This window comes from Empidonax traillii, unplaced genomic scaffold (genome assembly GCF_003031625.1).
Source record: "Empidonax traillii isolate 1590-97213 ecotype Southwest subspecies unplaced genomic scaffold, ASM303162v1 scaffold629:size373524, whole genome shotgun sequence".
NCBI lineage: Eukaryota > Metazoa > Chordata > Aves > Passeriformes > Tyrannidae > Empidonax > Empidonax traillii.
In genome coordinates this window covers 87,863-101,168 of record NW_020955822.1, presented here as the reverse complement: position 1 = coordinate 101,168, position 13,306 = coordinate 87,863, and the positions used below count along the sequence as shown (strand labels likewise).

Here is a 13,306-nt window from a genome sequence, read left to right as displayed (position 1 = left end):
TCACATTAATCAGAATAAACAATTTGCTTACAGCAAATAACTTATTCAGAATAAATCAGGTAAGTATCTGCAGAATTGACTTTGATGTGCCAGTGGGACATACATGTGTGTACGTGTACAAAGCTTGTCTTTGGCATAATGAAGTGTAAAACCTGTCAACTGCACATCAATTCAGAATGTTGAAGCTAATTGTAAGTCAATCATAAGCTCAGGAGATAAGCTTGCAAACAGCACTTGCAGGTAACAGAATAGCTTATACATTTTTAAAAATTTATTATTTTTTGTTTATTTTTTCTTTAATTAGTTTTATTTGGGTTTTTTAATTTTTAATTTTTGTAAAAGCAAGAAAATGCTTGGTGGGGTCGTAGCTGTAACATTTCAGGTGGAAAAATTTGACCCATCTGAAGAATTTGCTGTGATATGTCTTTGTTTGATCTGTCTGTACTACCTTGATCGAACAGAGACAGGCAGCCAGGGCCTCACAGATCCAGAGAGGTGCTCTCTGATTAGGTAAGCTGATGCACTTGGAGAAACACACACGATTTTCAATTCCTGAATCCTTTCATTAAGCCTTAAAACTTATATTAATGAGAGACTTAGTGCAGACATAATTGGTCCGCAGTTAATGTTTTTTCTGGAAAACACCAAACCAAACCAAATTTTCTTTTTTAAAGTCTTTGGCTATAAGGCACAAAACCGATGCAGAAGCTCACCCAAAATTCTTCTCTGCCTTTAGCTTCAGGGAAAGTAGTTAGTTTCCTAGTCTCTAAATAGTTTATAAAACTAATAGAGGAGAAGAATGAAACAATTATTCTGTGCAAGAATATCCTAAGGACTCTTTCAGCTAACGAGAACAATCAGGGGACATATTCCATTAAAGAAAAGTCAAGAAACACAAACAAATTCACAGTTATATAGCTAAAAGATTAATTGCCAGTGAAACTCGAAACAGCACTTTGGAGGGAGAAACAGTGATTGAAATAACAGATTTTAATGACAGAGCCACTATGCTCTATCCATGCATTTTAAAGCATTAGTGCCATTCATAGACTCTGCTTTTATTAATAGTATCTCTTTTTTTTTTTTTAATCAATTGTTAAAGTTGCCACTAAGGGGAAGGACAAAAATTGCTATAAAATGATGGTGGTTGGAAATAAAAAAATCCTACCCCAGCATCTTACATCTTCATGTTGTCATATAAAAACCTTCTCTATCACAATAGGGTGCACAAAAGCGAATAGTTTGGGCAATTACTTACTTTGCATATTGGATAGAAACCAGAAGAGGGAATTGATTTAATATAAGGAACAATACACTGTATTATAGACTTATGTACTGTAGAGAAACTTATGGTTGTGGTTGCAACAAACATGACAAAACAATAAATTAATCAATTCTTTGAAAAACTATTTTCTCCTTGTAGTAAAGAAAAATACTGGGCATGCAGGAACATCTGTTTTCAAGAAAATTACAGACAAAATAAAATATATTTCTTCAGAAAGGGACAAAAATGCTTTGCTGACAGGAAAAAAAAATTGAGAGAAGAACCAAAAAAGACTCTCAAATAATCTCTGCTTTCCAGGATTACTTGTTGCAGCAAACCACTGCATTATTGGGTTGAAAAATCTGTTCACCTGGGTTAAATAATTTCTGAAACCAAAACTGAGCTCAAGTTTAGCCATCAAAGCCAAGATCCATTTCTCCTTAGCTCAAAACAGAACCTGCAACTCAAACTATTCAAACTCTGCAAGAGAGAGAAAACAAAAATATCCACACAGAAATAGAATGTCAGCAGCCAAGGGACCAGCAAGGCAAGGAAGGATAGTCTTATGCACAAGTTCTATCAAATGAAAAAACTCCACAACTGTTCTCACTGACATGGCTTCCACACCTGTTTCTTCAAAAGAAAATCTAAAGGTTTCTTTAAAATATAAATCTGAGCTTCAGTGCACACAAACTGACAGAAATGAGTATAAACAACAATTTTATCTTAGAGCCTTACACAGACATATCTATACACTCAATAATTTCAGTAAGTAAAAGTAGTTATGCTTTGTTACTGAAACTGTATTCAAAATAATTTGAGTATATAGCAAGAACGAATTATTTAATCTATTTTATCTTAAACCTTTCTAGGAGATCCTCTGTGATGTTTCTGCCCTTCTGAAATGCTTCCTCATACATTACCTTTAGATATGTCCAGCTCTAGAACTGTGGCACCACCAAAGAGCCAGTGCACAACAAAAGGGTAAATAAGATAAAGAATTAATGGGGAAGGAAGAAGCATCAACATGAAATGTGAATAAATATGCAACTGTAAAAGTTTTCCAATCAAGTCGCATAACCTGAGTGGCGTATTCAGTCTTTCATGGGTTTAACCTAAACTGGCAACTAAGCACCTCACAACCACTCACTCACTCTTTCCTGGTGGGATGGAGGAGAGAACTGGATAGGTAAAAGTAAGAAAATTTAATAATTTAATAAAATTAATACTAATACTACTAGTAATAACAAAAATAACAAAAATATGGGAGAAATAAAACCCAAGAAAAGCAAGTGACACAAATGAAAAACAATGGCTCACCGCCAACCAATGCCCAGACAGTTCCCAAGCAGCAGCTTCCCCCCACCAACCTCCACCCTAGTTTTACTGCTGAGCATGAAGCCATGTGGTTCAGAGTATCCCTTTGGTCAGCTGCGGTCAGCTGTCCTGGCTGTGTCCCTTCGTAACTCTTTGTGCACGCCCAGCCTCCTCGCTGGTGGGGCGATGTGAAGGGCAGAAAAGACTTGGATGCTTTGTAAGCATTGCTCAGCAGTAACAGGAACATCCCTGTGTCATCAGCTGTTTCCAGCACAAATCTGAAACAAAGAACCATTCTAGTTGCTGCAAAGAAAATTACCTCTTTGCCAGCCAAAGCCAGCACAATGGGGAATATATTTTTAAGTCCTGAACTTAATAATACTGTGTTCTGAGTGAGCTTTTCCTGTTGGTGATGTTTGGTTTTGATTTGTTATTATACCAGAAGAACTTACACACATTTTACAAGTCTGTATAGCTTTGAGGTTTTGGTTTGGTTTGGTTTTTAAATTTACTGATGCATGTCCTTTCCTGTAGTTTATCCTAGAACAATTTAAGCTGGGGTTCCTCCTTCATTCTTGATATAAAGTCCGTCTCTCTAAAATTTTTACAAGTTTCCCCAAAAATTTCTGCCTCTGCTTCCTGACACCGACCTCTCCAGCCCCTCATAACATCAGATGTATTCTATTCCTTTAGACACATTCTTCCAATGTTACATTACTGAATCTCAGAGAGATTAAATGTTCAGTATCCATGTGAAGCAAGGAAGGGGCTTTTCAAATTGCAGGGTCAGTCTAACTAAGGGAACCTATATAATATCTGATTTGGGTCTCAATTTTTTTAAAAGGACCAGAAATAGAAGTTTCTATAAGGTAAGTGATATACAAGATTCACCTTAGATTTCCTGCAAGTTATTTCTAAATCTCCAGATCCTCTCTCTGAAAGCTCTCATCTGCAACCGTTAAGTATGCTTGAAAATAGACATTGTAATTCAGCTGCCAGTGACTGTTATCAGACGTGAACAGGAGGCAGTGTTTCTCTCATGCCACCTGCATTCCTCTCTGTCAGGAAAAACTGCTGTGCAAATGCCTACAACAGAGTACCAAGCCAGATCCAAATGAGCTGGTATACTTAGAAAAAATCAGTATCTTACCTTTATACTAGGTGAAATCCCAGAAGTAATACAGCCATCCATATCAGCTACCGAGAGCAAGTTCAGACAGGCCTATGAAAGCAGGACTGAAAACCACCACAGAGCAGTCATGTGCCTCTATCAGAAATGGAGATATAGCAAGTATCTGTTGCCCGAAAGTGTGACTCTTGGAAGAATAGAAACTTTGGAAGCACAGCACAAGGCAGACAGACTGGGATCTCACAGAGAAGGGTTCCAGACTAGGATGAAAGAGCAGAAGCTCAAGCTTAGAATCTATTTCCACAAGAAAGGAGTGACACAGTTCAGGTGATTCTTTGCATACTCTGTATTCATCATATGCCATTTCATCAAATCCTACTTAGGAAAGGAATCACTGAAGGGGAGGCGTGATCTTTCACAAAAATAAGGCACGACAGGCAAACTTGCAAGTTATGACCCAAAGCCTCTCTGGTGCTCTGCTCACGCCCATTCAACGTTTTTCAACCAAAGAGCAAATCTATCAATGCACAGGACCTGAATGCAACAGAACTAGAAAGGTATAACAATATTAGTGTTGCACTGAGGTAAGAAGGCTCTGTCCACACAAAATTAGGAGAAAATCAAAAGGCCAAAGAACCATGTAGTTTCACAGTATCTTCTGTGCAGCAAGGCAGAAGATTTGAAACTCATCATATGACATTGCCACATGAGGAAAAAGGTGACTGCAGACATAAAAAAAGACCTTGGACATAAGCGAAGTCTTCTTTCCAGCCTTTGTAACCAATTAGACATTTCAGAAGCAATTTTACTGACACCATGTTTGTATGTTAATATAAAAACAATTTATAAATATATCTTATTAATCAGTTTTTATTCCTATAAAGTTTAGAAACTATAATCAAATATGACAGCTACCAGATCCCTTTGGCCAGATTTAGTGGGTATAAATTTGAAAAGATGCTTCCAGAGAACCTTTTTGAAAATATCCACTGAATTGTAATTGCAATGGAGTATAGAAGAAAGCCAGATGTGATAGGTTGTATTCTACTTATGCTACATAATTCTCCCATACATAAAACAATCAACAATACTCATTAAATTAAAACAATTTAAAAAGCCCAAAATGTTACAGTAACACAAAAGAATACACAGTGTATTAATTATCAATGCTTTATTATTGAAACAAAATTGAAATTTTTTTATCTGGCACATAAACAATTATTTCTACAAAAAGGAAAGCCTACAAATCTGATAATTTATACAAATAACAGTTCTTCAAAAAATAAAACTTTAATTTAGTAAACTGATCTTGTGCTCTTTTACATTTTTTTAGCACTGTCTGCAATAATCCACCATAAATCCCTGAGCAGAGAGACATATTTTAAACATGTTTTAAATTTATCCCAAAGAAGAAAGTTATCAAGCCCAGACCTATATTAAAAAAATGTATTCAGGGACATTCTTGGTAAATTTACGGTAGTCCTTTTTCCTTTCTTTTCCTTTTCTTTTTTTTTCTTTTTTTTTTTTTTTGTTAAAGAAACAAAAAAACCCAGTTATCAATGCAAGCATGACACCATATCACAGGAGTGCTCCCCTTTTCCCCCTTTTTGTGCAATGAATAAAAATTATTAAACAAGGATAAGTACAAGTTGAAGGAGACAAATAACATGGTGAATGGTTAAGACCAAGAAGCCATCGGAGTTTGATGGCTGTTGAGAAAATAAAGCTCCAGGATACCACAGTTCTATACCAAGTTCAGTTATAATGACTATCTATTTCTATATTTTTTTTTCCCAGAAAGCCAGTAAAGCAGGAGAATACGTTCAAGCTACCATTGTATTCTAACACTGGTTTCAATGATAAAGTAGAAATTCAACTTTTGATCCTTCATATTTCCTTTTCCAGCAACAACATTATTTGAGAAAAACTTGACACACTCCACAAAACCAGACAATCTTTCCCCTCTGGCCCTTCTGGCAGGCCAGTTGTAAACCTAGCAACTTATGGTATTTTAGTGAGCAATAGGAAAGAAAAGGAAACACACATTACTATATTTTTTTTTACTATACTGACTTTGAAACAGCTATTCCCCAATCTATTTCAATACAGAGTTAAAAACCAAGTATAAGGTGAGAATGACCAAGAAGGTAGAGTATAACTCAAGTGTTCCCTTTCCCACTAGGTACGTACATTAACCACAAAACAAATGCAAGTAAAACCAAACAAAAGAAATAGCAACACTTACAGTCGTGTTAATGGCAGGTAACATTGCTGCAGTCAAGTAATAAATAAATAAATACAGCAAAGAGTTCTCTACTTTTTTGTTGGAATGGTGCTCAACAGTTAAAAAAGAATACATAAACTAAAAACCCCAAACCTTTTCTCAGTAAAAAAAAGTTTTCAACAGAAGATCCTGAAGAAGCTTCAGTTCAAGGTGCTCTACCACTTTAACATTTTATCTATCATTATGAAAGGAATACCGAAGCAGATATCAAAGATCCATTAAATGAAATAGTAAATTTTCTTACAAGCAATAATACTTATTCCAAAGAAAGAAAGCAGTTAATAAATGGTCTGGAAAAAAACTGACTAAAGCTTCATACACTCAATTTGAAATAAATTATCTTTACGTTGAAAATTTGAAGACTAAGACAGTAATGAGGCCAAATCATTCTGAAACAGAAATAAATTGAACCTCACCAAAAGCATATTTAGATATTTGACAGTTCTGCTGCTAGCACATGTCAGAATACAAACAGAATGCTAATATTTGCTTAGAATCTGAATAGGTAATACTCATTAAAACACCACCACTGTGAAAAGTAACTGGCAACCACCATTACAGATTTCTCTTGATCTACACTATTTTAAGCATAATCTAATCTAGTCTCTTCAGTTATTTGCGATCCTCATCAATGGATAACATTCCCTTTTCTCAGAGTTGCTCATGAAGTCTCATTGTTGCATATCCAAACACTAATACTTTCAAATCTCACTTGTACTAGTTATTGCAAAAATATTGTATTCAGAGACCAGTTTAAAGCTGAACTTATCTGACGGCAAAGTTAAGAGAGTAAACCACATTATTCTATAATACCAATTATTTTTTTCCCAAGATGACAGTCTGACCACCTTGATTTGGTATCAAGGCAAACATCACTCTTGCCTGTATTGCTAAATCACACCCCTGGACTTTTTTTACCAGCCTACATACTATATCTGATGTAGAATATGGGCAGTTCCTTAGTCATTCTGTCTACCTGACAGCAATTTGACTGTATGCCTCAAGAAACCTGCATTAAAAGTTAACAAGCTGAAATAACAGGCATGTTTCAGTAAACAACTTCGAATGCTGTCATCTAATCATGTGACAGGTTTGAAAAACCTTGGCCATATAAGCTGAGAAATTGGAAAGCAAATGGTTCAAAAGTGAGATACAGCAGCATTAAGACAAACTGCAAACATGTTTGATTTAGTATACATTTTAATGAGTTACAGTATCAGCAAAATACTTTAACCCACTATTACCACTAACTCCCATATGGCTTTGTATATACTGTGCGATTTTCCCTTAGCATTTCTATGACAGTACATATTTCAGGTACCCACCCAAAAGTAAGCAATACGGGATTTGCAATGATTTATCAAATATGCCCAAACACCTCCTCTCAAGTGCTATGGTTTCAAATATTTTTGTGGGGTAACAAGTCCTTCACGAATACCTCAAAGTATCTCTTACTCTATTTATCTGGGAGAATAATTTCTCTTTAGCAGTAACTAAGACCTTTGATCCTTGCAGTCAAGTCCAGGGAGTTCTCTGACTGAACAACTGCGTGTGGAAGTTCTAGTTTGTGGATTTAGTAAGTTTAAGGAAGAAAAATACAGAGTTTTCATTATCATGTTTTGGATGTCTTCAAACCTTGCTTCTCCATGATATTCCACAATTTGCGTAGATTGGACTGGGTGATGACATCATCAGGTTTAAGTTGAAGAGCAAGGAGGTAGTTTTCTTCAGCCTCTTTCAGTTTACCATTCAGATGGAGAATGGCTCCAAGATTCATTAAGGCAGCTGGATACTGGCACAATAAAAAAAAAAAAAAAGGAAGGAAGAATATTAGGAATATTTTCAAGTTTTCTTTTTAGATAATCTTCTTCTACTAAAACAAATTATTCCCTTATGTTTTCAGACTTTTCATGAAAGCAATTTAGTAATTTAAGCAAATAGAGATAACAAGAAAAAGTTCCTGAACAGCTGCTGCACACTTTTTGCTTTGAACAGGTCAAGCTCTGGTGTCTACAAACATATACTTCCCACTTTAATGAAAAAAACCAGAACTCAGTAAGCTTTATATATAGTATTGTCAGTATAACACAGGCTCCAAGAGAAAATTAAAGTAATACAATACTGGATTAAAGATAGGAATTTAATTTTAATCAACTCATTGCCAATGAAGAATTTATAATTGTTGGAAATTAACATATTGGAACTTATCCTTTTCTTCTCTTTGTCTTAATTATAACTAGTGGAAAATACAATCTGTTTTCAGATTCTAAGGTTATTAAGGGGTTCTAGGATATCTATTTAGATTCAGGTTGTGGCAATTATTTCTTAACGAATGACTGAATAAAATCAACAATGGTGGAAACACATGGTATTTTAATAAGAAGATGTTAAAATTTTGTAACAAATCCATTTAAAAGCTTCTTATGTTGCTAACAATTTTTCCATCTTCAGCTAAGAAAAAATGCTTCTTGCTTTCATTTTTTCATCTCTAGATTATTCCATTATGAAATAATAGATTCTTCATGATACAAATATGCCTGGTCATTGGGGTTGACAAATACTAAAAGAGCAGAAAAGCACATTTATGAAGTTACAAACAGCTTAACCTACCTTTTGGCAAGTACCAAAGGTATTCACATGGCAGTGAGAGCACAATAAAGGCATTTGCCAAACCAGTACCTTGCCCCTCAAAGAAGAAGGGGAAAAAATGCTACACAAAGTTCACTATGGTTCTCCCTCTCAGATCACTTTAAGTTCCAATGAGCTTCAGGAACACTCACTTTTGGTCACATAGTTTTGCCTCAGAGTACAAGTGTTTTAAGACACGACACCACTCAGCAGTTCTCTGATCAAAATACAATACTCAAAATGTGAAGCCACATGCCAAATCACCTTCAGATTACTGCGAGGAGGGGGTGTTTGTATGCTTTAGAAGTCCCTCCGTGACAATAACTTCAGGAAAATGGTTAGACCCTGGAACAGCCTGCCCTGAGAAGTTGCAGATGCCCAGTCTCTGGAAGCATTCCAGGCCAGGTTGGATGGTGTTTTGAGCAACCCAGTGTACTGGAAGGTGTTCCTGCCTATGGCAGAGGGTTTGGAACTAGATGATCTTCAATGTCCCTTCCAACCCAAACCATTTGATAATTCCATGAAAATATAGTAGGTATATGGCCAACAGAATGTGCACTACAGTTGTCTCCCAAACTGATATGGTAATGGGAAATCATTATGATGAGGAAGACTTATCTGTGTTCCAAATCTCTCCACTAGCAAGTTAAATTCATTACTCTTATCCTTTTGAATCAAGCTTCAACAAAACCCCAGTAATTCTTGTGTCCAAAACCTAAATTTTGTGGTGGAAATGTTCAGATGATTCTACAGCTTTATATCCTATAAATATTCCATATTTTTTCAGCTTTCTTCTTGCTTCTTTTCACCTATTAATACATGAATCACAAAATCTCAGGAAAAACTGCGACATACCAAATTCTCAGAACAAGTGGCTTCTAGAATTTCAAAATTAGGTAAAACAAAATTAGTTCAGCTCTCTCTATTGTAAATATCACAATGGAAATGCAGTGGAATCTAAAGATGTTATTTTTAGGTTTAATTTTTCTTACTTTACTCTGATAGATTTTTTCTACCTCCCCTAAGTCAGTTACTTTCTTCTACTGAGAATCAACAAACAAACAAACAAAAAAAAAAAACCAGCTGGGTTTTATGTAGTTTTGCCAGTCAAATACTATCCAAGATTTCCTCTTCAGTAATATTCTGTACAGAGAAGGAAAACCATGCCCCTGAAATGTTATCTTTGCTACAGGCAATACATATCATCAGCCACATCTTCACAGCTTCACCTTTGCAGTGCCAGTCTTGCATGCTAGTTTATAATGGAATAATACACTCCTTAATTACTGATGTTCTGGGTCCTGACTGATGTTACAAAGTTAAGGCTTGGAAATCTGCTCTACTGTATATGGATGGCTGTCCTAATATCCATATGTTTTATTTATTAATTTATTTTTAGACTTCAGATTGTTTGAGAGAAGTTTCTCACATCACGAGTAGGAACATCCATTCCCTCTATTCACTCTACTCATTTGTCTAATAAAAGTTCATGAATCAAACAGCTTTCTTCAAGAGCACAGTTATTGACACAGAGCTGACTTCTCACCTGAAATATAACTATGTGTGTATGTTTGCACCGAGACAAAACTTACAATGGATAAGGATTAAAACAACTTTAAACCTAGAAAAACTCATATAAATAAGACATATGTTTAAATGTGCTCAGGGCCAATTCTACAGCATCCACAAAACCTATTGTGTGGTAAGTAACACAGATGTCTCATATGGCTTCCAGAATTCCTTTTCATTTCCTCCATCCTCTCCTGAAAATATGGTGCGTGTATGGGACTAATCCAGTACTCCAAAAACGATCATATATATGACTATTCAACTACCTAAGAAACTCTTCTACCATTATCTCTTTGACATATCATTTCACAAGAGCAAGCAACAAAAACTAATAAAAAGGACAAACTGCATGCCTTTTAACTGAAATTTTCCAACTTCTACACATCATCTCTAATTTCCTGGAGGCCTAGCAAATTCTATGCCATTAATGCTTTAAACTAATGTAAAACGTGAACTGATAACTCATTTCAGGTAGTCCTGAAAGTTCATTCCAACTCCTTTACATTTCAAATGGGAAAGTGCATAGCATTTTGGAAAGACTGCTCCCTAATTTTCTAGGGTATCAGTCACCCCAAGATCTATGGTTTATAGTCATAGTGGCAAGAATTTTGCATGTCTGCAAGATTATACATCACTGCCATTCCTCTCTGACAGCTATAAAGGTTGGTCAGAGGATAAGAGAGCAAGAGACATTTGCTATAGTTTTTCTTCACATAGATTGTCTTTTATTAAAGACAGCTGATAAAACTTTTCAGTATGTTAACAAAGGCAGTCGACAGCTACCAGTGCAATAACATGGGACTCGAAGCACTGTATAACAAATGACACCACCTACTACTTCAGAAACTTGAAAGGAGAAACAGGCCTGCTTTCATTTCCTTTTGGAGACAGATGCTTTACATCAAAAAAAAAAAAAAAAAAAAAAAAAAAAAAAAGCTGACTGGCATTTCTATCAAGGTTATAAATGCTGTCTTTTATGGTCTATTTGGAATTATTCCCTTCATTAGCATTTTTATTGTGGTGGGCTTGTTTCCTTAGTGGTTTTTTGGGTGCAGTGGAAGGAGGTGGTTGGGGGGAGGAGGGGAGAGGAATAACAGAATAGTTAATGAATAACAAAATAATGTAAGGCCTGCATTCAGTTGCCTGAGATGTTTCTGGTTTACATTGATTACAATTTTTCAAACTTTCCCTATATTACCAAAATAAAAGGAGAGCATTGGGCCATGCAAAAATCTTAAAATAAAGTCCCCTCTAAAATTAGAGAACTATGGAATTTCAAGTAATTCAAATTAATTCTGGGTAGTATTTTGAGATTATACTATTGTAACCACATACAGTATTGGACCCACAAATGGAATGAATCTTAATGACAAGATGAATTGCTTCCTTGTTTGTAATCTCTGCCTCCACACATAGCAAATGCCATATCAGAAGAACAGTCCCTAACACAAGAAGACAATTTAACTCCTACATGGCCTGAGAAGTTATGCAGAAACAAATATACAAACCCTTAACCTAGCACAAACTTGTCTGTATGGCAGACAAGTATGAACAAACAACAGTTCAAACACAAGGAAGGAAATCTGAAATTGTTTTCCTCAAAGCTCTGCTTACAGATGACCTTCTCTGGTCAATGCCACAGAGATCAGGGTAGCAGATTCTGAGATGAGAGTGCATTCTGTTGCTGCTGGGGTACTTACAAGGAAATGATGGCAATTTTTACTTCAGTAGAATCACAAGTGCAAGCTGCTTCTCACTTATCCATTTCAAAAGGTCACTGAAAAAATGTTGCCAAAATCCACCTTGCTCCTAATGAATTACTGCTATGTATGATATTGTAGATGCTTCAAAACAATCTCGAGACTGTTTAATAAATACTGTAATATGTGTGGCCAACCCATCAGAAACACAAAGGTTGTGCTTTGTTTTAAAACAGTGCCATTAAAGACACTTATTTTTTTTAAGCGTTCCTATCGAGTAAAGTCCATAATTAAAGACAGACACAAAATATCATTCGCATGTGCATATTTAATCCCAGCATTTCTAGTTATAAAGGAGTGAAGAATTTAGACATTTCTCTTTGCTAACTGAAGACACGTAGGTGGTACAATGACTGAGTAGTCAAACAGCAGAGTATTAGCTGTAGAATGGCTCACAAGGCATGCGAGAAAAGAGTGGTGGACTGCTTCATCTGATCAGTCACCACTGGATAATGAGCTGTTAGGCCTTTTTTATCACCCTACAGTGATGGTAAGAATTTTCCCTTGAATATTTATTACTGGTATTATTGCTGTAGAACAGCACAGTATTTTCTGTAACAATCAAAACGTCTACAGCTCCATTTTATCGGTAAAGGTAACTGTGGAAAATAGAATCATTTCAGGGGTGGCCCTTTCTTTTGACAGACTTCACAACTTTTCAGAAAAAACATGACCTAGTAGTTGCTCCAAGATGTAAACATACTACTTTAAAGCATGGTGTAGGCAGAGAAGGTAGCACCTCCCACCAGAGGATGATTGCTGCCAACTGGATCCTAATCTCCAATTAATACATTGACAACTCTGTAAATTCATCAGTGACACATGGAAGCAGACCTTTTTATAGGAGCAACTTGTCTTGCCAGATAAACCAAGAGCCAGTTATGGAGAGAGGCTCATTTTTCTACACGGTTCTCTATGCTATAAGGCTTCTTAAGAACTGCAGTTTGCATATGCTATGTCTGGTATTTTGTTCCAAACAGCACATGGATCACAACTAAGACACTGATCTCCTGTAAGCTGGCTAAGATGACAAGAGTTTATTGTCTAGGAACAGATAACTTGGTGCAAAAAACATTCTGGATCAAGATGACAGGATGTACAGCAAAGTAGCATGGATCAGACAGAATAAAAAAAGCCTAAAATTCAGAGTTGAGAGGGATTTCCTGTGTCATCCGCCCAGACAGCAAAATATTTGGTTCTGCCAGAAAACAAATAAACAAAAAAATCAGTACCTTTGCAAACTCTTAAAATGGAAAAATGCTCTGCAACTTTTCCTCTATGACAATTAAGTCATAGAGGAAAACAAGTCTGCTTATGAACAATTTCTCTTAAGTATGTTTTTGTGTTGACAAGCT

The 13,306-nt window shown here is 35.9% G+C and overlaps 1 protein-coding gene across 1 annotated transcript in view; it reads right to left on the bottom strand.

Annotated features, from left to right (window-relative positions):
* Positions 1-6,909: 6,909 nt before the first annotated feature.
* Positions 6,910-13,306, bottom strand: part of LOC114065196 (protein O-mannosyl-transferase TMTC2-like) — a gene marked incomplete at its 5' end in the record, with an annotated part of 90,521 nt that continues 84,124 nt past the window's right edge. Inside the window, one exon of the mRNA XM_027898895.1 lies at positions 6,910-7,786. Coding sequence (XP_027754696.1) covers positions 7,607-7,786 — 180 coding nt within the window. The remainder of the gene's footprint in view (positions 7,787-13,306) is intronic.